At 42.3% G+C, this 27,794-nt stretch overlaps 1 protein-coding gene across 4 annotated transcripts in view; it reads left to right on the top strand.

The window, feature by feature from the left end:
* Positions 1 to 27,794, top strand: part of LOC115167558 (tetraspanin-4) — a 103,822-nt gene that overhangs the window by 61,936 nt on the left and 14,092 nt on the right. For 3 of the 4 annotated variants that reach the window (XM_029722123.1, XM_029722122.1, XM_029722120.1), the window contains 2 exons: positions 15,367 to 15,558; positions 24,490 to 24,564. In XM_029722123.1, coding sequence (XP_029577983.1) covers positions 15,367 to 15,558; positions 24,490 to 24,564 — 267 coding nt within the window. The remainder of the gene's footprint in view (positions 1 to 15,366; positions 15,559 to 24,489; positions 24,565 to 27,794) is intronic. The other variant, XM_029722121.1, reaches the window with a different exon arrangement.

The following is a 27,794-nucleotide window of genomic DNA, read 5'->3' as shown; positions in this document are numbered from 1 at the left end:
GTAGTCATTAGGCCAGGTCTTCAAATTTTTTTTCTGAGGTCTTGGCTGATTTCTTTTGATTTTCAATTGATGTCAAGCAAAGTGGCACTGAGTTAGAAGGTATGCCTTGAAATACATCCACAGGTACACCTCCAATTGACTCAAATGATGTCAATTAGCCTATTAGAAGCTTCTAAAGCCATGACATCATTTTCTGGAATTTTCCAAGCTGTTTAAAGGCACAGTCAACTTAGTGTATGTAAACTTCTGACCCACTGGAATTGTGATACAGTGAATTATAAGTGAAACAATCTGTCTGTAAACAATTGTTGGAAAAATTACTTGTGTCATGCACAAAGTAGATGTCCTAACCGACTTGCCAAAACTATAGTTTGATAAACAAGAAATTTGTGAAGTGGTTGAAAAACAAGTTTTCATGACTCCAACCTAAGTGTATGTTAACTTCAGACTTCAACTGTAGGTTGTAATCAGTGGTGTTGTAATGGCTGTCATATAGAGGGGACCAAGGCGCAGCGTGTTGAGTGCTCATAATTACCGTTTATTAAACTCAGAACACTAAAGAAAATAACAAAGAGAAAATGATCAGCTAACAGTTCTGTCAGATACTGAAGACTACACAGAACACAACTACCCACCAACACACTAGAAAATTTTTTTAAAAACTTAAATATGATCTCCAATTAGAGACAACGCAAACCAGCTGCCTCTAATTGGAGATCATCCCAAAAACCTCCAACATAGAAATAGAATACTAGAACTAAACATAGAAATAGAAAAACACCCCCTGTCACGCCCTGACCTACTCTACTATAGAAAAGGACATCTTACAAGGGTCAGGACGTGACAGGTGTAAAGTACTTAAGTAAAAATACTTGAAAGTACTACTTAAGTAGTTTTTTGTGGTATCTGTACTTTTCTTTACTATTTATATTTTTGACTAGTTTTACTTTTACTTCACTACATTCACCAAAAAAAAACGATGTACTTTTTACTCCATACATTTTCCCTGACACCCAAAAGTACACGTTACATTTTCAATGCTGAGCGGGACAGGAAAAAGGTCAAATTCACGTACTTATCAAGATGACATATATGGTCATCCCTACTGCCTATGATCTGGCAAATTAATGAAACACACATGTTTCATTTGAAAACTATGTTGGAATGTGCCCCTGGCTATCTGAAAATAAAACTTTTAAATAAAATGATGCCCTCTTGTTTGCTTAATATAAGCAATTAGAAATGATTTATACTTTTACTTTTGATACTTAAGTATATTTGAGAAATTACATTTACTTTTCATACTTAAGTATATTTAAAACCAAATACTTTTAGACTTTTACTCAAGTAGTATTTTCCTGGGTGACTTTCACTTTTACTTGAGTCATTTTCTGTTAAGGTATCTTTACTTTTACTCAAGTATGACAATTGGATACTTTTTGCACCACTGGTTGTGATATGGATATTTTTTCCTGGCTTGGCTTTCCGAGTGATTTTACCCACGCACCACTACTGCTCATTGGTCACTGATCAAATATTTGTATAACTAACCCAAGATAGACAACAGCCTGTCGTCTCCAATGGGAGCAAATTCATCATAGTGGGTAGGCAGAGCAAAGCACAAGCGAGCAAGAGCTTATTGGCGCGTTCTAGCATGTATTTGCATATTTCCGTTGGGGTACGCCTACTCTGTGAAGTTGCGCAATAACTAAATTTACCCTTGCACTCCTTCTAAACAATGCAATTTTACATTTTAAATTGGGTAAAGGGTAAAGCCTTCAAAACTTTATCCACTCTGTTCGTAACAGATTCTAATTTTGGAAACAGAAAACCGTATCAAAAGGTTTCATAGATGAGAAAATGTGCAGAATGTCAGCCAAAATCCATCTTGTTCCATCATGTCCCACTGCCGGACACTGTGCTTCCTCTCACCACCATATTTGGTAGTGAGTGGAAACGCCAACCGGATGATTCACATTTATACGTCCGGTGAAATATCTCTCATTATTCTTTCTTTCTTTCCCCTTCCTTCCCTCCCTCTCTATCTCCCCCTCTTTCTCTTTCCGCTCTCAACCCCCCTCCCTCTCTTTCCCCCCTTCCCTACTCCTCTCTTTCCTGCCTCCTCCTTCCTCTCCCCCCACTGTATTCCCTCTCTCTTCCCCTCCTGTTTGATCTCATACTCTCATTGTCGGCTCAACCCTGAGAAAATCTCATCCCCCATCATGTCGCTGATGTGTGTCATCCATGATGCCTTTATCTCTCAAGCACATGGAGAGTACGTCTGAGTCTGGGCTATATGGAACCAGCTGTGGAGGCCACCACAATCATCTCCTATCCATCTTCATTTAATGGAGTCCTTTAGCTGCACTATTGTGGAAGGATGTTCTGCAATGCTATTAGTGCTGCCTGAATGCACAGAAAGTCTGAGTGAGGAGGGCCATTATCGAAGACGATGAAAGAAATATGGAAAGGAAGATTTTCACAAGGTGGTCATTTGTTCTAGAAATGCGATTGGCAAGTACAGCAAATAGCTTCTGATATTTACTTTGGTTTCGGGTTTTATTCAATGTTATTGTGTTTTTTGTATGCTTTTTTTTAAAGGTTGTGTGTCTACATCAGTCTACCAATCTTACATTCTTGGTGGGAAAAGATAATACAAAATGTCTAAAAACCTTGACATTGCAGACTACTGTAAAGGGAGCCGTGACGGTATACACCAACGGTTTCCCAGGCATTCATGATACATGCATAAGCACCACTCAAACATGGAATAACAGCTCTGTGATAAGTTGTCGAATTGCTCTAGCCTAGCATGCCTATGAAAAATATTTTTCATAACATGTTCAACGTTGGGTAACGGGTAACGGCTGCTGAGTTGTTGTGTATACACTACCGTTCAAAAGTTTGGGGTCACTTAGAAATGTCCTTGTTTTTGAAAGAAAAGCATATTTTTTGACCATTAAAATAACATCAGATTGATCAGAAATACATCCTCAGGCGTAAGCTACGGACAATGAATACAATTGCAATTTGAATGCACAGAGATACCTTGACAAGATCCTGAGGCCCATTGTCGTGCCATTCATCCTCCGCCACCACCTCATGTTTCAGCATGATAATGCACGGCCTCATGTCACAAGGATCTGTACACAATTCCTGGAAGCTGAAAACATTCCAGTTCTTCCATGGCCTCATACACACCAGACATGTGTACGACAGCGTGTTCCAGTTCCTGCCAATATCCAGCAACTTCACACAGCAATTGAAGAGGAGCAGAACAACATTCCACAGGCCACAATCAACAGCCTGATCAAGTATATGCTAAGGAGATGTGTCGTGCTGCATGAGGCAAATGGCCCTACCTTTTTTGTTGTTGTTGGTATCTGTGACCAACAAATACATATTTGTATTCCCAGTCATGTGAAATCCATAGATTAGGATATTAATGAATGTATTTCAATCGAGTGATTTCCTTAATATGAGCTATAACTCAGTAAAATCTTTGAAATGGTTGCATTTTGCATTTATATCCTTGTTCAGTGTACTTCAAATGATTTAGCTTAAACACAACGTTAGCTAAATAAACCTTGCTTATTAATGCCGGAGACCCGGGCCCTTGCTGAGTGGCATGGCTGTGGACAGAGATGATTGCTGTCACAGGGGAGTGTCGGCAAGGTCTGACAAACTGGGCAGCTACCACAACAAATCACTGTTCTCGCCAAGCATAGTTGATATAATGAGCCTAGACCCTGGGGTACCTGTGTGTGGGCCGCGTGGTGTGTTTGCTGTGTGTATAGTACATGCTATTGTGTGTGTGTGTGTGTGTGGTACATGCTATTGCAATAAGGGTGGAGGAACAAGGGAGAATCCCCTAGAGAACATTATTGATTACCATGGGCATGCTTCTCTCTTTCTCTCCCTCCCCTCTCTCTCTTTCCTTCCTTCTTTCCCTCCCTCCCTCGCTCTCTTTCCTTGTCTTCCTATCTCTCTCTCCATCTTTCTTCCTCGCTACTTCCTTCTAACAGCCACAGTTTATTTATATGGTTTTGCAGGGGCTGTGTTGTTTTGTTTGGTGCTGTGCTGTGTTCCAGAGAGACAATCGTACTCCGCCTTCTGTAAACCATGCTTGTTGGAGCTCTCCCCATGTGCATCAATGCAAGCAGCTGTAGCACTCAGTGGAATTTCAAAATGCACCAGAGGCTTGACACATTATATTATGCACCACCGCTGTATACTTGTGTTCAGAGAAGCTGAAATGGTCTAACCACATGGACACCGTAGTGAAGAAGGCACGACAGCGACTCTTCAACCTCAGGACGCTGAGGATATTTGGCCTGTCTCCCGAGGGCTCTCACAGTGTTCTACAGGAGCACCATCAAGAGCATACTGTCAGGCTGTATCACAGCCTGGTACGGCAACTCCACCGCTGCGGACCGCAAGGCTCTTCACAGGGCGATACGTGCAGTTGAAAGCACCATTGGGTGCACAGTGCCTGCCCAACGGGATACCTACAACACCAAGTGTTGCATGAAGGCCAAGAAGATCATCAGGGACCCCAGCCACCTAAGCCACGCCCTGTTCTCCCCGCTTCAATCACTCAGACACAGGCCGTACAGGAGCATCATGGCAAAAACTGAAAGACTGGCCAATAGTTTCCACCCTCAGACCATCAGGCTTAGGCCCCTACTCCCATAGGGGGAGTAGCAGGTAAGCGAACCAGCTCGCTTAGTTTGGTGTCGCCCCAACGGACATTTACTCTGCCCCCACTCCAACGACATTCATCACTGTTGCTGTTGTTAATATTTATATTATTACTTTTTGGTTTTATTTCACTCAATGATTTTGCTTCTGCTCCCCCTATGGTCATTCCACCTCACCCCCTCAACAGTCTTTACTCTGCCTCCACCCCAATGGACATTTATTTATTCATCACTGCCTCAGTTGTTATCATGAATATAGTGCTATTTCTCTAGTTTTTTTATTACCATTTTCATTATTTTATTTCACTAGTTCTGCATGTTGGAGCTCGAAGCCTAAGATTTTCACTGTACGCTGCAATCACACCTGCAACCCTGTGACTATTAAACAATCTGAATCAGTTTCAAACTGCCACTTGGCTATACTCTGAAAAAAAGCTATGGTCTCAAGATGCAATGGTCTCAAGATGCAATGCATCCTTCTTTCCCTGGATTGCGTTCTTGTTAATGACAAGCGTTTAGATTTAGATTGAATTGGGACCTCTGTCTTGAATGAACCGCCGCCTGAGTGATAAATTGCATTTTATGTTCGCCAACGTCTCAAAACACTTTACATTGTATGTAGGGTAAATTACCCCATCCGCCGCCAATGTGTAGCACCCACCGGAATGCTCGCAGCGCGTTTGGCTATCACGGTGGAGAACGAGGAGTAATGGTGTCTGTTTGGAAGCTAGGGATGATAACATGGTCATGGTGGTGAAGAGGCTAGCTGCTAGCCGGGAGCTCTCTATTCACCATGAAGGGGAAACATTATAGTATTGGGGATGAGAGCATCTTAATGTTCAAGGACCTTTAGCTTTTCAAGCCAGTAGTAGGGGGATGTAGACAAGCTCGCTAGCTTGCTAGCACTACCAGGATATATCCAAGAGCTCCACTGGTCCTCTGGCTGTGTATCAGATGCTCTCCTGTGTGCCTCCATTTGGGGGGGGGGGGGGGGGTGATACAAATACATGACTGATAGTTTGCCTCTAACCTAACTGGACTAAGAGTATTATTATTTATGAACCCTGGCTCTACTCTACAAGGAGATACTGTATATTACTCTGCAACAACTGCAGAGTCCATATAGTCATCGTTTCTGTTTAAAACTTTGTCTATTCAAATGCTGAGAGAGCATTACTGGCTTTGCTTTCTTCTGTCATAAATTACCACCACACTTTTTTGTATGATGACACCAAATCACATCCTGAAACATGTGCTCCTTTGATGCTTTCTTACATTGCTTGGGAATAGGAGTGTCTAAGTTCCAATATCTGAGACCTGGATATAAATGACAGATTTACCCACTAGCACAACAAACCATAAATGCATACCGAAAGCATTTTCCCTTTATCTATTCTAACTCCCACATATACAAACAGATTGTGGGAGATGTGACAGAGCGGAGGGACACATTTGGCAGATAATACATACAGCATTACTGTGGGGACTCCTGGATAGTGATCTATAACATCTGGAGTATAGAGATGATGTTATGAATACTGATATGTAAGAAGATACAAATCAGTAGCCTGGTCCCAGATCTGATTGTGCTCTCTTGCCAACTCCTATGGTTATTGTCATATAGGAGTTGGCAAGACCAAACAAACAGGGTAAAAAAAACTGTTGTTTGGCACCAGTTTTAGCTATAGACACCAGAAGGTCTCAGGGACGATTCAGCTCCCTCTTTCAACCCACTTAACAAAGAATGAACAATCTGCTTAGACTCACTAATTGTATTTAGCCTTTATTTAACTAGGCAAGTCAGTTAAGAACAAATTCTTATTTACAATGACGGCCTACTCCGGCCAAACCCCGACGACACTGGTATTATAGTGACACCTCCTGCACTGAGATGTAGTGCCTTAGACTGCGCCACTCAGGAGCCCAATCATTTGTCTTAGTTTGGTGTCGAACCAACTCGCTGCTATTGAGAGATTCAAAAGGACGAGTCCCTTACTGAGTTGATGAATTAGTCCAATTAATCACTGGTAATTATGCAGAAGCATAATTACTGAACACCTTTTCAATATTTTTGATGCCAAAAATGGAATAAACCATTTGTTTTAATACACATCTAAATCTGATTACAAATGCACTGGGTTTCTCTTGACGTTACAGAACTGCTGAGATGTAGCCTATAGTCTTTAAGTATGGTGAATTGTTCAACGTTTCATCAAGTTCGGATTGAACCTGATGATGTGGGACCCAACCTGTCCCGAATTGAATAGTCAATAAAAACCGTGATGTTATTTTTTGGCGGTGGGGAAATGCTCTCTTTTTGCCACTGCTAGAAATCATCTCGCATTGTGCTGTAAAACGGGCTATCATCCAATTCATAACACTGCATGATGCATAATACCCCTCTGCCAAAATACAGATTGGTTAGACATAAATAGGGCTACATTTCAGTGCTGAGACCCTTTTGATATGCAGCTCGTCCACCAGCCACACGCCTCTGACACCACACGCCTCTGTGGTGTCATGTAAACAACGAACTCCCTACTGAAATTGAACTGAAAATCCACCCGTATTTCTTAGTGATGGGCATTCCGACTCTTTTCGATGAGCATCATCATTTGGCTCCGTTCACGTAAAAGAGACGCATCATTAGGCTCCCAACCGGCTCTTAATTCAAAATGCTTGAAAATCACTCATGTAACGCACAAAAAGTAGGCTACCATTATGTCAGATCGTGATATGCACATTCAAGTACATTTTTACCTGAACAAATTATTCGATTTTTAAAATTGTTTTTACACATAAGCGTGGACCAGAATGACGTGTTCTCCCCACTATTTATGTTTCTGCAGTGAAAATGTACCATCTTCAGATAATGATTTTGTAACTTATTTGCAGATAATCGTTGTTTGAAGCTCAAAAAGCAGTAGTAGCAGTATGTAAATCAGGGAGCCACATGAACAGCTCTTTCAACGATGCAATTTGCTTCCCAAAGTTCATCAAAAAGAGCTGTTAGTTCGCAAACGACCCATTACTAGTATTTCTCCCCTGAAACGTTTTTGTCATGCGAATGTGAGTAGAAAAGTGGGGCAGTGTTTTAATCGTGCCGTATTTATGCAAATGTCTGCAATTAAGTTGTCTTGCCAATTGGGACGTTTAATTACATACATTTCCCACGGGATATGATCTAGTTAATTGCCGATAAAGAGAGCGAGATTCTTAAGTTTTAGGTGAAACGTAGTACACCATGAGGGAAGGAAGGAGACATGTTGGTGCTGATATTTTTTAAACTCTGGCAAATTATGAAAGTATATCAACAGTTTTCAAACTGTCCTTACTATCTGGAATCCTTGGGACGTCCCTACCACATTGAAGTTGGCATTTAAAATGGTTAAGGTAATGGTTAAGGCAAGGGTTAGGGTAACGCCTCGATCAGACTGAGTGTCATAACATTTTGGTACACCAGAAGTATACTGAACAAAAATATAAACACAACATGCAACAATTTCAACGATTTTACTGAGTTACAGTTCATATAAGGAAATCAGTCAATTGAAATAAATAAATTAGGCCCTAATCTATGGTTTTCACATGACTGGGCAGGGGCGCAGCCATAGGTGGCCCTGAAGGGTCATAGGCCTACCCACTGGGGAGGCAGGCCCAGCCAATCAGAATGAGTTTTTCCAGCTGTCGAGGGGGCTGGTCTCAGACGATCCCTGTAGGTGAAGAAGCCGGATGTGGAGGTCCTGGGCTGGCATGGTTACACGTGGTCTGCAGTTTTGAGGCTGGTTGGACGTACTGCCAAACAATGTTTGACGATGCTTTTGGTGGAGAAATGAACATTTAATTCTCTGGCAACAGCTCTTGTGGACATTCCTGCAGTCAGCATGCCAATTGTACGTGTAACAGTGTAGGTTCCGTCCCTCTCTTCGCCCCAACCCGGGCTCGAACCAGGGACCCTTGCACACATCAACAACTGACACCCACCGAAGCATCGTGCCACAAAAGCCGCAGCCCTTGCAACGCAAGGGGAAACCCTACTTCAAGTCTCAGAGCGAGTGACGTCACTGATTGAAACGCTATTAGCGCGCACCACCGCTAACTAACTAGCCATTTCACATCGGTTACATACGCTCCCTCAACACTTGAGACATCTGTGGCATTGTGTTGTGTGACAAAACTGCAAATTTGTGCACAACATTTTAGAGAAATAAGCCTTTTGTGCATATGGAAAAATCCTGGGATCTTTTATTTCAGTCCATGAAACATGGGGCCAACACTTTATATGTTGCGTTTATATTTTTGTTCAGTATACATTTGTTTCCAATTGAGTGCCGAGTTTGCCTTGCAGCATTGCATTGCAGAGGCAGTTGTTGTGTGTTCGATATACGTTGGACTTGACGGAAATAGTTGGTAAAAAACTGTGAATGTACATTTTTGTTGCACACATATCCAGTAAAAATGTTGGATTATATCATTTAAAAAGTTTGACTGCAGAATGTATTACGCATCATTGATGCAATGACTGTCACGCTCTGACCTAGGAGAGCTGTTTTTTCTCTGTTTAGTTAGGTCAGGGTGTGATAGGGGGTGGGCATTCTATGTGTTTTGGTTCTATGTTTTAGCCGGGTATGGTTTCCAATCAGAGGCAGCTGTCTACCGTTGTCTCTGATTGGAAGCCATACTTAAGCAGCCTTTTTTCCCTTGGTTTTCGTGGGTAGTTGTTTTCTGTTTCGTTTAACCTCTCTAGTACATGTGGGACGAACTCGTCCCACCTACGTAACAGCCACTGAAATCCAGTGGCGCGATTTTTGAATCGTTAGAAATGCTATAACTTCAATTTCTCAAACATATGACTATTTCACAGCTATTTAAAGACAAGAATCTCGTTAATCTAACCCCACTGTCCGATTTCAAAAAGGCTTTACAACGAAAGCAAAACATTAGATTATGTCAGCAGAGTACCCAGCCAGAAAAAATCAGACACCCATTTTTCAAGCTAGCATATCATGTCACATAAACCCAAACCACAGCTAAATGCAGCACTAACCTTTTATAATCTTCATCAGATGACACACCTAGGACATTGTGTTATACAATACATGCATGTCTGTTCAATCAAGTTCATATTTATATCAAAAACCAGCTTTTTACATTAGCATGTGACGTTCAGAAAAAGCATAACCACCGCAAACTTCCGGTGAATTTACTAACAGTTTGCTAAATTACTCACGATAAACGTTCACAAAAAGCATAACAATTATTTTAAGAATTATAGATACATTACCCCTCTATGCACTCGATATGTCCGATTTTAAAATAGCTTTTCGGATGAAGCACATTTTGCAATAATCTAAGTACATAGCCCGGCATTACAGGGCTAGCTATTTAGATACCCACCCAGGTCAGCATCCACCAAAATCACATTTCCTATAAGAAAGATGTTCTTACCTTGCTTGTTCTTCATCAGAATACACTGCCAGGACTTCTACTTCAATAACAAATGTTGGTTTGGTCCCAAATAATCCATCGTTATATCCAAACAGCGACGTTTTGTTCGTGAGTTCTAGAATGCTTCTTCGCGGTGTCGCGCATGGCGCATTGGCGTGTCAAAAATGTCTAAATATTCCATTACCGTACTTCGAAGCATGTCAACCGCTGTTTAAAACCAATTTTTATGCCATTTATGTCGTAGAGAAGTGTTAATATTCCGACCGGGAGTATGCATTGAGCCTAAACAGCCGAATAAAATTTCTCCTCAGAAGCGACTCATGCACGCGCATCATTGAAAGGTCCTCCGAGCATCCACTTACAAAAGGCGATAATATATTTCAACCTGAGGTTCCCTCGTAAACCTTCAGTTATTTCGCGGGCTCTGAGAGCCTATTGGAGCCCTGGGAATTGTCACGTTACAGCTAAGATCCTTACTTTTCAATAAAAAGAGGTAAGACGCACGACTCCTTGTCAGACAGGGTACTTCCTGCTTGAAACCTTGTCAGGTTTTTGCCTGCCATAGGAGTTCTGTTATACTCACAGACACCATTCAAACAGTTTTAGAAAATTCAGAGTGTTTTCTATCCAAACCTGAACAATAATATGCATATTCTAGCTTCTGAGTTGGTGTAGGAGGCAGTTAAAAATGGGAACATATTTTTTCCAAAATTCTCAATACTGCCCCCTATACCAAACAGGTTAAGCACCTGACAGAACTGTCGGCTGTCATTTTGTTTATTTTGTAAAGTGTTCGATTTTTCATTAAACTTCAAGATGAGCACTCAACACGCTGCGCCTATGACGCCCGTTACAGAACTACCCACCACGATTGGATCAAGCGGTGTGCCCGGGCAGAGATGGATACCTGGTCGATGAAGGAGTGGACCGAAAGGAGAAACTGGACTTGGGGCCAGGTAATAGACAGGTATCGTAGCCTACCGGGGAAGAACGAGAGGCAGCCCCAAAACATTTTTTGGGGGGGGCACACGGGTAGTTTGGCTGGTCCAGGGGTGAGACCTGAGCCAACTCCCCGTGCTTATTGTGGTGAGCATGTGCCTGCCTCTCGCACTCTCCCTCCAGTGCGCCTCCATAGCCCAGTACGTCCTGTGCCTGCTCCTCGCACTCTCCCTCCAGTGCGCCTCCATAGCCCAGTACGTCCTGTGCCTGCTCCTCGCACTCTCCCTCCAGTGAGCCTCCATAGCCCAGTACGTCCTGTGCCTGCTCCTCGCACTCTCCCTCCAGTGCGCCTCCATAGCCCAGTACGGCCGGTGCCTGCTCTGAGCACCTGGTCCACAGTGCGTCTCTCCAGTCCGGTGAGACCTGTTCCAGCTCCACGAGAAAAGCCTCCAGTGATAATCTATGGTCTGAAGCCTGTAGAGATGATCCATGGCACGAAGCCTCCAGTGATGATCCATGGCCCGGAGCCTGTAGGGATGTTCCATGGCACGAAGCCTCTAGTGATGATCCATGGCCCGGAGCCTGTAGGGATGTTCCATGGCACGAAGCCTCCAGAGGTAATCCATGGCCCGGAGCCTCTAGAGATAATCCATGGCGAGAAGCCTGTAGGGATTATCCATGGTCCGGAGCCTGTAGGAATAATCCATGGCACGAAGCCTGTAGGGATAATCCATGGCCCGGCACCTGTAGAGATGATCCATGGCACGAAGCCTCCAGTGATGATCCATGGCGCGGAACCTGTGCCTCCAGTGACGCTCCTCAGTCTGGAGTCTTCAACGGCGGTCTGCAGCCCAGAGTCTTCAACGGCGGTCTGCAGCCCAGAGTCTTCAGTGGCGGTCTGCAGCCCAGAGTCTTCAGCGGCGGTTGGCGTTCCAGAGCCTCCGGCGATGATCCACGGTCTGGTTCCTCCAGACACACAGAAGGGGGGGGGGGGGTGCTACGCCCGGAACCAGAGCCGCCGCCAATTATAGATGCCCACCCGGACCCTCCCCAATAGGTTCAGGTTTGCGGCCGGGAGTCCGCACCTTTGGGGGTGGGTATTGTCACGCTCTGACCTAGGAGAGCTGTGTTTTCTCTGTTTAGTTAGGTCAGGGTGTGATAGGTGGGTGGGTATTCTATGTTTTGTGTTCTATGTTTTGGCCGGGTATGGTTTCCAGTCAGAGGCAGCTGTCATTCGTTGTCTCTGATTGGAAGCCATACTTAGGCAGCCTGTTTTTCCCTGTGTTTTTGTGGGATCTTGTTTTTGTGCAGCTGTGTTTGAGCAGCCCCAGAACGTCACGTTTGTTTCAGTTTTCACCTGTTTCTTGTTTTGTTCGGGTTCACAAATAAAATATGTGGAACTACCGGCACGCTGCGCCTTGGCTGATTTATGACAGGGAATACAAAGATAGCATTCGTGACAATGACACTTTTGGTCTGATCGAGGCTATAGGGTCAAAGCAGAAATCGTCAGTAGAAACAATAACAAAACGACTCCACACCCGTTTTGGTAAAAAGATAAGGGACGGGGCTGGAGAAATGTAACCACTCTCAAATTCATAGACAGAGCTATGGATGCAAGGACTGACCATCCATGATAACGAAATTAGAGTTTTAAGCATGTTTTGAGGCTATATTGTGTTTGCTTACATTTACTTTGTTGACAAACATTGGAGTAAAACAAGTTTATATTTTGGGTTATGATGGGGTAAGACAGTTGAACTAAGCTCATGAGATTATTAAGTTATTTTATTTAAAAATCAGTAGGTACATATCATTCATTGTGACTGGCCACCTCTATTCGGTCTTATGTTGCAAAATTCTAAATAGTGTTTTTTTACATTGGATGAAAGTAGAGACTTAGAACTACAAAATGTGACCCGTTTCAGTAAGCTACTGTAGGTGTATGTCGCATGTCACTACTTCACAGTTACTTTTATACATTTTTTGTTGTCAGAAATGCCTTATGGAACGTAAACTTTCATGTGCCTTAATAATAAACTTGTATTCCGTAAATGTGAATAAAATTGTTAAATTATGAGCCTAGTTGGTTTTAGCCACAGAAGAGGACCAGAACCTTCCTGCTAGCCATGATTGGCTAAGATAATGGATGGGCTGGACATGCTGAGAGATGAGTTCGGATTGGTCTGCCGTGTAGCAGTCTTCTGTCTATAACATGAGCTGCTCCATATGTGCAGATAATCCTTGCTACTGCAGCTTTTTTGAAAGATATAATGTTAGCCATGGAGATCTGCAAAAGTGTTGCTACTGGTCTCAACATCATTGCTATCAATAAAGGTCAGTGGGGAAAAGATGTGATGGACTACTTTCTGCAATTGCGTTCAAATGTCTCTCTCGGGAAGTAGTGACGTGCGACATACGCCTAGCTTCCTGAAACGGGTCACAATTTATAAATCAAAAAATGGATGTAGCAACTGCTTATTTCCCCTTTAAGATTGGGGTTAGGGCAGAGAGGAAAAGGTGAAGCAAGAGGGTTTACTCTGCACAAAATCTATGTTAAGCAGATCATAGATTATTAGTAAGTGAGGAATTTTTGTATGGGGAGGGGAATAAAAATCAGTTGCTATTTTGATACGAGGCTTATTTGATCTAATAGAAGTTTCGTAACTTCTGTTCTCGACAGATCAGATGTGCCATCTTTCCCTATTTCTACACCTCTAAGACATCAGACGGTCAGATTATATTCCAAGCAATGAAACACAAGTTGAAAGTCATTTTATGGTGTGTTCATGATGCCATGCCCTTATCAAAAGTTGAGTTGGCAAAGCTCATCTGCTGGCTAAAATATGTCATAATGAAGGTTTCATCGTTATACTTTCTCTCAAGCATGGGCTTTTCAATTTAAAAGATTGTCATTGGCATTGTTTGGAAATAGCTATAGAACTGCCGTCGTTTACTTTTGATAGTTACTTTTCTTGTTGTTGCTTTTATTAGTTTTCATTTTACCACAAGGACATCCAAAGCATAACACCATCAGCAGACCAATTTAACACAAGTAAGTGCTTGAGTATAACCAACACACGGAATAATACTCATTGATTGAAAGGGATGGCAGTCTGGCCTCACAATGAATAGACTAGAGCCTTTGAGAGTTTTCTTTTTCTCAGCAAATTAACTCTTAAAAGGACTACGACACAGAGTGTACGTCCCAAATGGCACCCTATTCCCTATGTAGTGCACTACTTTTGACCTGGTCACATAAAGCTCTAGTCAAAAGTTGTGCACTAATATAGGGAATAGGGTGCCATTTGGGACGCAAGCAGAGTCTCACATGGAACACCATGAATTCATGAACCATGAAAAGAAGAAAGTGTAGTCTCATAAGGAGGGCAGACGGGGGTTCTGTGAAGGCTCCCGAGATCATTTTCCTATCATCCCTCGAGCGCTGTCAGGCGGTCTGATCTGTACCTCTCTAGTCTCTCCATCACATTTTCAGGGTTAGAGGGCAGCCCACATACTGTAGCTGTCAGTATGAGGTCCTCTCAGCAGCAGTATGTTATGGAGATGTTGTACTAACAGAGGCACAGAGCATGTGGTATTTACCTATGTAAAGCGCTACTGTATGTGTCGATAACATAGGGCCTTGGAGCATGTATCATATTTGTTTTAACTTGTCATTGTTATTTCATGTACATTAATGCAGTGCCCTGTCTGCCTCTGTCTATCAATTTCTTGGTCTTTTCTCTCTCTCCTTTCCTCTCTCTCTCCTTTCCTATCTCTCTCCCTCTCTCTGACCATGATTCCCTTCTGACGCCTCTCTCAGGGGTATGAGGAGAGACAGCGGTATAATCATCTTCTAATTTCCAGCTGTCCTAATATTCTGATCATGGTGGATGGTGATGGGTGACTTGCACCAACCTGTCTAAGTGATTGGAGCGGTAGCACACAACGCTTCAGAGCAGTTTTATTCATGACCTGCCCTACTTTGAGCTCAAGAGCTGATTAAAACAGATCTGCTGTTGTTCTACAGTTGGGAATAGAAGTGCGGGAGAAAAACAATAATCACATATTTAGCCATGCAAATCGAGGCTTCTAGTCTTGGTTGAGCATGCCGGGCAATGCATTTCCTGGCATCGCCTTGGGATTTGTGTGTGTTGTGTTTAAATGTATATGTGTGCACCAAATAATCCTGAAGTATTTTATGTTGTGTTTTTTTTTAATGTTACTCACTTTCTCAATATTTTCTTTCTTTCTTCCTTTGTCTTTCTCTCTCTGACAGTTGGGGGGTTGTGGAATATTGGGCGTGGGGGTATGGCTGTCAGTGACCCAGGGCAACTTTGCCACACTCTCCTCATCCCTCCCATCCCTCTCAGCAGCCAATCTACTCATTGCGGTCGGGACCATCATCATGGTGATAGGTTGCCTCGGCTGTGTCGGAGCTGTCAAAGAAAGTCGTCCGCTGTTGCTGAGTGTGAGTATCTAACAAAGAGTATCTGCCACTCTTGTTGACAAAAATACCCTTGATAATTAGTATTTATACACATTCACATTCATTTCTGCTGTAAGCGTCATGTTATATTCACATTTTTTCAATTGTAATTTAGCAGATACTTTTATCCAAAGCAACATACAGATGTCAACATCAACAGACAGTGATTATACATTATGTACATTCAGTATATGCGGCCCATGCAGGAACTTTAGACCCGCATTCATAACTCCAAGCTCCATGAAGATCTTTCCATTAAAAACGCTATTTCAAGTCAGAATTGTCTCTGGTGGATAAGAACAAGTCTCGCATCGTATAACAAACCATATAGTTTGATTTACTTCGAACGACTAACACTCTGTTAACTTAGCCTTTAAACCTAGCAATTAAATCAAGTTTGACAGCAGCACAGCAGGTGGCTCAATTACTGGCCCCATGGGACCGATCATCAAACGTATCGTAGAGCTAAAGCCCATCATTAGTATCGGCCTTGACATTCTCCCAGAGTGCCTAGCCGGTTGGACCGCTGTGTCGATTTGATAGGAAGACGATGTCCGCGAAGGCTTTTTCGCAGCGACTGACGAATCACCTTGAGCCTTCACATCGATTTCGAAATAGACAGCTCTAACCCTCTGCTTTCATTAGAAAAGCAATTAGAGATTTGATAACTGAACTGATCATTGAGGGGGAAATAGATTAAGATTTGACAGTGCTAATTGTTGAAGTGCTGTGGTGCTTCGTGCCTGATATGTATCGGGATTAAAAGTAATACGGTTGAGTGGTAATTTGTAACATGGCAATAACTTGTTGTGGGTGGCATTTTACAACAGTTGTGTACTGAACGTCTATTAGTGAGGTTAAGTTTTCACGTTTTATTCCATTATCTCCATGAGATTCGTTGGAGAATACAAAGCTTTTTTCCAATATCCACACTAGCAGATCACTCTAAGTGATACAGGATGTGATTATTCTAAGTGATACAGGATGTGATTATGGACATGTAGCCTTGCCAGTGGCGATTTTAGCATGTAAATCTTGGTGGGGCAAAAAAAAACAACATGTTTTTAGGTGCATGCCAGCAAACCCACTACACAACACAACACTAAACAATACATTAATTGCACTATAACCGGTGACAAACGGTGCCCACACACTTTTAGCGCCTACATAAAGCTGTCCCAACAGCAGTCCCAACATCTTACCACTGCTACACCTGGCTTTCAGTGGAGCCTTGTCTGGTAGCTAAACAGTTAATTCTGTCATGCCTTCTCCCGCTCTCCCTCTCTGGCGCTTGAGGGCACCAGGCTGCCCTTCATTTCGCACACCTGTCACCATCATTATGCGCAGCAGCGCAATATTGGACTCACCTGGACTCCATTACTTTGTTGATTACCCCCTCTTTATTGGGGCGGCAGGGTAGCCTAGTGGTTAGAGCGTTGGGCTAGTAACCGAAAGGTTGAAAGTTCAAATCCCCGAGCTGACAAGGTACAAATCTGTTGTTCTGCCCCTGAACAAGGCAGTTAACCCACTGTTCCTAGGCCGTCATTGAAAATAAGAATTTGGTCTTAGCTTACTTGCCTAGTTAAATAAAGGTTAAAAAAATATATATCTGTTTGTTCCCTGTGTCAGAATTAATGTTGTTATTTTCCTCCTTTCCAGACGCGGTTCCTGTTCTGTCTCATGTCCGTTGTTTATTAAATGTTCTCCCTGTACCTGCTTCTCGTCTCCAGCTTCGATCCTCACACATTCAGCCTCATTTACTGCTTTTGAAAAAAACATAGCTGATATGGCGGACTTGCTTAAATAAATGTGGTTTCTACTGACATTTGAGATGTACAAACTCTGGCATAGTACACAGAGTCAGAACCGTTGGATAAATAAAGGGGGCATATGAGCAGACAATGAAAGCGCTTACAATATTCAATGATTATATTTCTCTAAAACAGGCTATAGGCTACATGTGCACCACTAAGTCAGGACAGTAGGCAAAATCTGGAGGGGAAAAGGGACCAAATTATTAGGGTGCTACTAACAGCTTACTGCACAACATACACTTAGTATTACTTTCTTACTGTAGCTACAGTATACATATCTCCCTGGAATATTACATCATTTATGCAGCAGCGTACAATACATTTTTGGACTCAACTTGTTGTGCTGTGCTCACTTGAACAAGAAGGTGGCGCGGCGGTTCTTCGTGGGCAAATTTTGTCATTAAAGTCTGGCGTTCTCTGGATTTATGGTACTTTCAAGTAGAGGTCTACCGATACCGATTATTGGAGGACCAAAACAAGCCGATACCGATTAATTGGACGATTTAAAAAATTATATATATATTTGTAATCATGACAATTACAACAATACTGAATGAACACTTTTATTTTAAATTAATATAATACATGAATTAAATCAATTTAGTCTCAAATAAATAATGAAACATGTTCAATTTGGTTTAAATAATGCAAAAACACAGTGTTGGAGAAGAAAGTAAAAGTGCAATATGTGCCATGTAAAAAAGCTAACGTTTAAGTGCCTTGCTCAGAACATGAGAACATATGAAAGCTGGTGGTTCCTTTTAACATGAGTCTTTAATATTCCCAGTTAAGAAGTTTTAGGTTGTAGTTATTATAGGACTATTTCTCTCTATTCCATTTGTATTTCATATACATTTGACTATTGGATGTTCTTATAAGCATTATAGTATTGCCAGCCTAATCTCGGGAGTTGATAGGCTTGAAGTCATAAACAGCGATGTGCTTCAAGCATTGTGAAGAGCTGCTGGCAAACGCAGGAAAGTGCTGTTTGAATGAATGCTTACGAGCCTGCTGCTGCCTACCACCGCTCAGTCAGACTGCTCTATCAAATATCAAATCTTAGACTTAATTATAATATAATAAACACACAGAAATATGAGCCTTAGGTAATTAATATGGTCAAATCCGGAAACTATCATTTCAAGAACAAAACGCGTATTCTTTCAGTGAAATACGGAACCGTTCCATATTTTATCGAATGGGTGGCATCCCTAAGTCTAAATATTGCTGTTACATTGCACAACCTTCAATGTTATGTCATAATTATGTAAAATTCTGGCAAATCAATTACGGTCTTTGTTAGGAAGAAATGGTCTTCACACAGTTCGCAACAAGCCAGGCGGCCCAAACTGCTGCATATACTCTGACTCTGCTTGCACAGAACGCAAGAAAAGGGACACAATTTCCCTAGTTAATATTACCTGCTAACATGATTTTCTTTTAACTAAATATGCAGGTTTAAAAAAATATACTTGTGTATTGATTTTAAGAAAGGCATTGCTGTTGATGTTTAGGTACGTTGGTGCAACGACAGTGCTTTTTTTGCGAATGCGCTTGTTAAAGCATCACCCGTTTGGCGAAGTAGGCTGTGATTCGATGATAAATTAATGGGCACCGCATTGATTATTTGCAACACAGGACAAGCTAGATAAAGTAGTAATATCACCAACCATGTGTAGTTAACTAGTGATTATGTTAAGACTGATTGTTTTTTATAAGATACGCTTAATGCTAGCTAGCAATTTGCCTTGGCTCATTGCTGCACTCGCGTAACAGGTGGTCAGCCTGCCACGCAGTCTCCTCGTGGAGTTCAATGTAATCGGCCATAATCGGCGTCCAAAAATGCCGATTACCGATTGTTATGAAAACTTGAAATCGGCCCTACTTCTAAGACAACTGGGATCTTGGAAGAAAACAAGGTCGAATCATGATGACGTCAGTGATCTTCAGGTCGGAGCTCTAGAAAGAGGCCCGATTTCCCGACTTGCAATTCCGAGTTTCCAGTTGTTTTGAGCGCGGCAGAAGTCATGGCCAATGTTGAATGTTTATCCTTTTAAGCTTGGAAAAGAGACCCTTAAACCCAGACTTGGGACCACACACCCACTGCACTGAATAGCAGGCTAGTGATTGCTTTGCAATGCTTGCAGTTAGCCACTGATTCCTTCTAAACCACTCATTGTTGAATTTGTGATTTCCAACTTGTTGTGTAATGTTTATGTCCAATGGCCGAAGAGTACCGATACGTTTGATCTATAATTTCTCTTCTTTCTTTCTCTTCATATGACAAGGATTAAAAAGAATTTGCCAGTAGATTGTCGACTTCATTCATGATGATGACTGCTAGCTTGCTAGCTAAGATTTTGAAAGTATGATGTTGACATGATCAGTCCATGTCGATATAACGTGATTTGATGTCATTTTATCTGTGGCTAATGACCTTGAGCCTTCTTGGATGTGCACTTCTAATGTAACTCTATGGCAGAACCCAAGGGGCTTGAATTTTCTAGCTCTACCCTTAGATTTGGCAGTGACATAGTGTCCCCATGAGTGACAGAACACTGAGCCAATCACGGCGCAACTAGAGAACATTACCAACCCCTACGCTCCGTATTTTCCACTGGCTGCCCCACCACCACAGAAAGCACTGAGCTAAGCTGAAACACCCGCGTTTTGGAGCTGCCTTTCTCAAGAAAGCAAAAAAGAGACCATGTTTGTATTAACTACTAGCGGCTTTATTAACTAGTATTATTATTTTTTACATTGTTTGCAAACTGATATGTGACATATTTATGCCGAAATAACATGCAAAACAGGCTACAAAGATAGTGCTCAAAACAGGCTCTGCCCAACCTGCCCTGAATGACGGGTCACCACTGAGCCTTGCCCTTGTGCACACATTTCAAGTGGTTTACTACTATGCAAATTGGAACAAAGCTTTGGGCACACATTCTAAGTAGTTTACTAAAATGGAACAGAGCCTAATAGCCATTTTGGTGGACTGCGATGCTTTTACACTGTAGCCTGCTCCTTCTAGTCTGACCGCTCTGAAGTGGTCTTGTAGGGACACATTTCAGATCCGTTGACACATTTCAGCCAATTTGAACCAGGTCGCTGTCAACTGGGTTGTCAAGCAAAATGGTCAACATTCCATTATGGTTAACCTGCAGCCGGGGCTCAAAATTATGTTTTCATTGGTAGCACCAGAAAATGAGATTTTTTTGATTGATTGAGATACAGCCTATATGAATTCTAGCTACATTAAGCACACGTTGTGCCCTAGAAAGAAGAAATTATCCACTGGATAATTGAATCAACATTGTTTCCACTGTAGACTGCTCCTTCTGGTGAAACAACATGTAATAGACATTGAATTGTGTTCTGTTTCAATGAAATTACGTTGAACCAATGTGTAATAGACATTGAATTGTGTTCTGTGCCCAGTGGGTATTATGTGACTAAAGGCATTTGTTTATTTTAAAAGCTAAAATGTTGATACTAATACCTGTCATTGATATTACAAAGTCGTTTGTGTAATATTCGTTTTCTACATTGTGTAAAAGTACTGTTTTCCTATTGAGATGCATAACATTGAAAATTGTACACTGTCTTTTTAAAAACGTCAGGTTGGTTATGAAAACATGGCAAGAGATCTGTCATTTATTCATTGCTATGACCTTTTCCCTTTCTTTCTGTGCCCCCAAATGTTTGGAGATACTAGCTAGCTAGCCAATAAGATAACAGGACTGGACAAAGTGTAAACCAGTGGTAGAAAAAGTGCTCAATTGTCATACTTGAGTAAAAGTAAAAATACCTTAATAGAAAATGATTCAAGTAAAAGTGAGTCACCCAGTAAAATACTACTTGAGTAAAAGTCTAAAAGTATTTGGTTTTAAACTATACTTCAGTTTCAAAAGTAAATGGAATTGCTAAAATGTACTTAAGTCTCAAAAGTAAAAGTATAAATCATTTCAAATTCCTTATATTAAGCAAACCGGACAACACAATTTTCTTGTGTTTTTTATTGACGGATAGCAAGGGGCACACTCCAACACTCAGACATAATTTACAAACAAAGCATTTGTGTTTAGTGAGTCCGCTTGATCAGAGACAGTAGTAATGACCAGGGATGTTCTCTTGATAAGTGTGTGAATTGGACCATTTTCCTGTCAAAATGTAACAAGTACTTTTGGGTGTCAGGGAAAATGTATGGAGTAAAAAGTACATTATTTTCTTCAGGAATGTAGGGAAGTAAAGTTGCCAAAAATAAATAGTAAAGTACAGATACTCCAAAAAACGACTTAAGTAGTGCTTCAAAGTATTTTTACTTAATTACTTTACACCACGGGTGTAAACAAATGGTTAACGACGTGTGAGTAGTTTTAGAACGGCCCGTGAGTAGTTTTAGAACGACCCAGACATGGTTTATAAATGTAAAATGGTCCCTGGGATCCACTATAGGTAGATAAAAATGTAGTGCCGGTAATATGGGTCAGATCTTTTGACCTGGTTGGGCTATAAGCAAGCCGTTTTCGCTGTAGTAATGGTGCAACCAAGACGCTATCGATCTGCACTTGCCTTATCATTACAACAATAATTATCTGAGAGATTTTTTCCAAGTCGCACAGTGCTCACAAAATAACACTCCTGGTCGCATACGAACCAATTGTTTGCACTTTAGAGCCCTGCCTGCGGCTAATAACAGCCTCTCTGGAAGCTTCTACCTCCACCACAGACTCACTGCATTAAGTCACGGTCCAGGAGTTAAATCTCTACTAAATCTCTATGGGTGTGAAATGAGACGTGCAAGACTGGCCCCAGGTCAAAGGTGATGAGCGGGAGGTTGGGTTTTAATTAGTGGCCTGGAATCTGACATTGGTGCAATCTTTAAAAACACCACAGCGTTGCTTTCGCCTAGCCTGTCCTTTCAGATCAGTGGCTACACAACAAAGCAAAAGGGCCGCCAGTCAAGAGCAATTTGGGACCTAGCACAGTTGTAACCTTCCCACCACCCCAAGTTAGTTAGTTACCGGTCCGACGTAGCTGGATTCCTAAAGGTATTGATTTGGGAGGCACCGTCGGACAGTTTCTTCAGTTTCTCCATCTTCCGTCTATCAACAAAGACCCTCGGTAGCTTTCATGCTGAATGGGAATCACATAGTCGATAAACCTCCCGAGATCAATGGTCGACCAGCAGTTTCATTATAGTTCTCCTCATTGCTCTCCCTGCCAAGGCATTGATCTCCACTAAACTAGGATATCAGCAAGCCCGACGAGAGGAGAAACAAGTCATAGCATAAATAACAGAGCTGGTTTGGCTACTGTAGTGGTGGCTACCCTCACAGCCATTTTACAGTCACCAGCAGTTGTGAGGCATTAAGTGGATGACAAAGGCTTTGCAATACCTAGTCAGTTGCATAACTGAATGTATCTTCCACATTTAACCCAACTGCCTTGCTCAAGGGCAGAACAACCCATTTTCCCACCTTGGGGATTTGAACCAGCAACCTTTCGGTTAGTCGCCCAACACTCTTAACCACTAGGCTACCTGCCGCCCTAACATTGGCTAAGCTCAATGTTGCTTGTTAGTTCACACAGCAGCATGTGGTTCTCATTCGAACCGTGGCATGGGAATGAGTCAACTATCAACTTGATTGATGGATTGCCTGCTATCACATTACAACCAATATCATGTTAGACTGAGACGTTTTAGAGGGAAGGAGGTTCTGGCAGTAGATATGATTGCCATTCAATTACCGACTCCCTACCTGACATCTTTTCTAACTGACAGCCAATTGGTTTTCTAGCTTCCATCTTAATTGAAGCAACTCATTCTGTTTCTCTGTTTCTAATTTCCTTAATTGATTAATTGCTTTGGGTTTCGACTTCGGTCATATTGCAAGAGTACTTTTTTTGTCTGATGCCGGATATAATTTCCATTTGGTTTGTATGAGTTCAGGAGCAGAGAGGTAGGGAGAGAGCGAGTCAGTGAGAGAGAGAGATGAAGTGCACTAGGGCAGAAACCTTTGGGCTGGTGAGAAAATAAAATAAATCACGCAATGACTACGTCGTGCTTGTGACTCGACAAATTTGTTGGATGCATTTGCTGTTTGTTTTGGTTGTGATTCAGATTATTTTGTGCATAATAGAAATGAATGGTAAATAATGTATTGTATCATTTTGGAGTCACTTTTATTGTAAATAAGAATAGAATATGTTTCTAACCACTTCTAGATTAATGTGGACGCTAACATGATTATGGATAATCCTAAATGAATCGTGAATCATGATGAGTGGGAAAGTTCCAGATGCACAAATATACCCTCAAGACATGTTAACCTCTCACCATTACAATAACAGGGGAGGTTAACATTATAGGGGGGGGGGGGATATTTGTAGAGTCAAATTTACATTTTACATTTAAGTCATTTAGCAGACGCTCTTATGTAGTCATTGCATGTTATGAATATGGGACCAAATACTTAACTTTTTAGTACTTTAATACACATAAGTGAATTCCTCCCTATACTTTTGGTCCCCTAAAATGGGGGTACTATGTCCAAAAAGTGCTTTAATTTCTAAACTGTTCAAAACGATATGGATAAAAATGCCCTCAAATGAAAGCTAACAGTCTGCACTTTAACCTCCTAGTCATTGTATCAATTTAAATCCAAAGTGCTGGAGTACAGAGCCAAAATAATAACACATGTGTCACTGTCCCAATACTTTTGGAGCTCACTGTATCACGACCCAACCTGTCTCTCTGAGTATTACTGTCCCACTCCTCCCCTTCTTACCTGTCAGTCTTAAAAATATATATAAGGCAGAATGACCTAAAGGCGTTCGATCTCCCATGTCTCCTCAACTCACTCTTCCTGACACTTTGTCTGTCCCTCTCCCCTGTCTCCCCGCTCTTCCTTTCTCATGTTAAAGTTCATACTACACTGGCATGTAATATGTCTCTGGTGAGCGTTTCCTGGGCCTGATGGGTCAACTCATAAAAATGCTCTCTCTCTCTCTCTCTCTCTCTCTCTCTCTCTCTCTCTCTCTCTCTCTCTCTCTCTCCCCGATTTCTCCCTCTCTCTCCTCTCTCTCTCCACAGTTCTTCATCCTCCTTCTTCTGATCTTCTTCTTGGAGATTCTGTCCATCATGCTCTTCTTTGTTTACCAAGACCAGGTAAGGCGACGTCTCACTCTTATTTATTTATTTTTATTGTGGTTGATTCCGGTACGGTTTTTAAGTCTCACAGAATGTAATAATATAAACTCAGCAAAAAAAGAAACGTCCCTTTTTCAGGACCCTGTCTTTAAAAGATAATTCGTAAAAATCCAAATAACTTCACAGATCATCATTGTAAAGGGTTTAAACACTGTTTCCCATGCTTGTTCGATGAACCATAAACAGTTAATGAACATGCACCTGTGGAATGGTCGTTAAGACACTAACAGCTTAGGCAATTAAGGTCACAGTTATGAAAACGTAGGACACTAAAGAGGCCTTTCTACTGACTCTGAAAAACACCAAAAGAAAGACGCCCAGGGACCCTGCTCATCTGCGTGAACGTGCCTTAGGCATGCTGCAAGGAGGCATGAGGACTGCAGATGTGGCCAGGGCAATAAATTGCAATGTCCGTACTGTGAGACACCTAAGACAGCGCTACAGGGAGACAGGACGGACAGCTGATCGTCCTTGCAGTGGCAGACCACGTGTAACAACACCTGCACAGGATCGGTACATCCTAACAACACGGGACAGGTACTGGATTGCAACAACAACTGCCCGAGTTACACCAGGAATGCACAATCCCTCCATCAGTGCTCAGACTGTCCACAATAAGCTGAGAGAGGCTGGACTGAGGGCTTGTAGGCCTGTTGTAAGGTAGGTCCTAACCAGACATCACTGGAAACAACGTCGCCTATGGGCAAAAACCCACCGTCGCTGGACCAGACAGGACTGGCAAAAAGTGCTCTTCACTGACGAGTTGCGGTTTTGTCTCACGAAGGGTGATGGTCGGATTCGTGTTTATCATCGTAGGAATGAGCGTTACACCGAGGCCTGTACTCTGGAGCGGGATCGATTTGGAGGTGGAGGGTCCGTCATGGTCTGGGGCGGTGTGTCACAGCATCATTGGACTGAGCTTGTTGTCATTGCGGGGAATCTCAACGCTGTGCGTTACAGGGAAGACATCCTCCTCCCTTCCTGCAGGCTCATCCTGACATGACCCTCCAGCATGACAATGCCACCAGCCATACTGCTGGTTCTGTGCGGGATTTCCTGCAAGAGAGGAATGTCAGTGTTCTGCCATGGCCAACGAAGAACCCAGATCTCAGTCCCATTGAGCACTACTGGGACCTGTTGGATCGGAGGGTGAGGGCTAGGGCCATTCCCCCCAGAAATGTCCGGGAACTTGCAGGTGCCTTGGTGGAAGAGTGGGGTAACATCTCACAGCACGAACTGGCAAATCTGATGTAGTCCATGAGGAGGAGATGCACTGCAGTACTTAATGCAGCTGGTGGCCACACCAGATACTGTCTGTTACTTTTGATTTTGACCCCCCCTTTGTTCAGGGACACATTATTCCATTTATGTTAGTCACATGTCTGTGGAACTGGATTGAAAAGTAGAGGAGCATTGGCCTTTCAACATAAATACATCTCTACACATCAGAGCATTTCCGACTTGGGAAGGGATTAATAATACAATTCGCACACACACACATACATCCTGCTCCTACATACACACCAGTACACTGGCATGCACAGACATAATAATACAATTCACGGCACTTCAAATTCAATCCATCTAAACAAGCGTTGCTCCAATAACGGGACGCCCTCCAATCTATCGGCCACGGCTACTCCATTATGCATGACTTGTGGCATCCTCGCTACCCCGAGGGCCAGGGCCAAGGCCGTTGGTGTCTACAGTCTCTGCCTGTACCTTTTAGTAAATAATGATCCTACCCTTTGATATTTTTCTCCTCCCTCTTTATTTCCTTTGAGTGTATTTGATTTTTCCCACTCTCGTACTGTGTATAGCCTTTTATCTGGTTATGTAATAAAACCCATACAGGCTCTGTTAAATCTGAATCCTCTGCCCCACAGCCATTATAATCCTTTGGTTTGTCTCACTTGGTGTGTAATTCTAGAAGAGTTCCTGTATTGGTAGCATCTTCCCGGGCTCTCAGCCAATATATCCCTTCCGCTATGGATGTTAACTTTCCTCAGTCCCCACCCTAGTCCCTATGTCTAACATTCCCCTGTTTCCCTATCCTCCATTCCGGATCTGAATGATTCCGTTTCATTTCTTAACTGTTCTACACAACGCAGTGCAATGAGAAACTGGGTAAAAGACCGGAGCGCTGTAAAAGCCAGGCGTACTGTAGATGTACTGTAGGACTTGTTAGGAATTAAGAAAGAAAGGGAATGGTCCTCCAGTGGCTAGTTTAAATGGACTCTACGATGTTCTTGAACCGCAGGGCCATTCCATATGTACATAAGAGTTAATAACATATGTTCATGTTATTGTTGGGAAGGCTATGTTCTTTTTTTTTTAAACATTGTTTTCCATTCCGGATACTGGAAGGCAGATGTGTGTGCTGGCTTTTATTTCAGCCCAACACTAAAACACACATGATTCAGCAAGGTCAGAGTGATCAAATGAGTTGGTACATGACGTTAATGGTTATGTCAACTTGCGTTATCGCCAAATGTATCAGTTACCGCTGAAGATCTGAGTTACAAAAAAACAGCGTACAGTCTGTTGTTGCCTTTTTCAGAAATATTCAACCTACCAGCCACGTTGATTCAACATGAATGAGAAAGTAGGAAATAACGAGGAAACTTTACCCAGAGAGCTGATTTCTGATCCGTCATCAGTATTCTGTTGCCGGGTCTCATTGCCACAACACCACTACTCCACTGATGGCCTTGAACACTCCCAGCTGTTCCTTCAACACATCAGCGCGTGCCACCTAATGCCAGCCTACAGCTGCCAACCTTGCCGTCTTTGACTGACTTCAATAACTAAACTAAAATGCGCTCCCCTCGGGTTCCCCAAGACCAGGATTGGGAAACACTGACCTAGTTTCATCATAACCTAGTCACATAACCACCTAATCAAATAGGGTCATTAAAAAAGTTACAGCAGCCAGGCGGGGGGTTCCTTTCCAACTAGGAAACCGTGTCTGTCAAACCAATTACTGTAGGAAAATGGTGAATCGTACGTTGTCCATATTCGGACAGACTCACATGTCCATGGAAGTTGTCGGAGTCACCTGGAGTTGGTGTCAGTCACTTTCAGTTGGTATACACATTATATAATATGTTTTTTATTAAAGAAAATTGTTATAATATGATTAATTAATTAATATTTGTAAAAGCTTCAATGATGAAAGCATTAGAATG

This window comes from Salmo trutta, chromosome 29 (assembly GCF_901001165.1).
Source record: "Salmo trutta chromosome 29, fSalTru1.1, whole genome shotgun sequence".
Taxonomy (NCBI): Eukaryota; Metazoa; Chordata; class Actinopteri; order Salmoniformes; family Salmonidae; genus Salmo; species Salmo trutta.
This window is presented reverse-complemented; position numbering and strand designations above follow the sequence as displayed.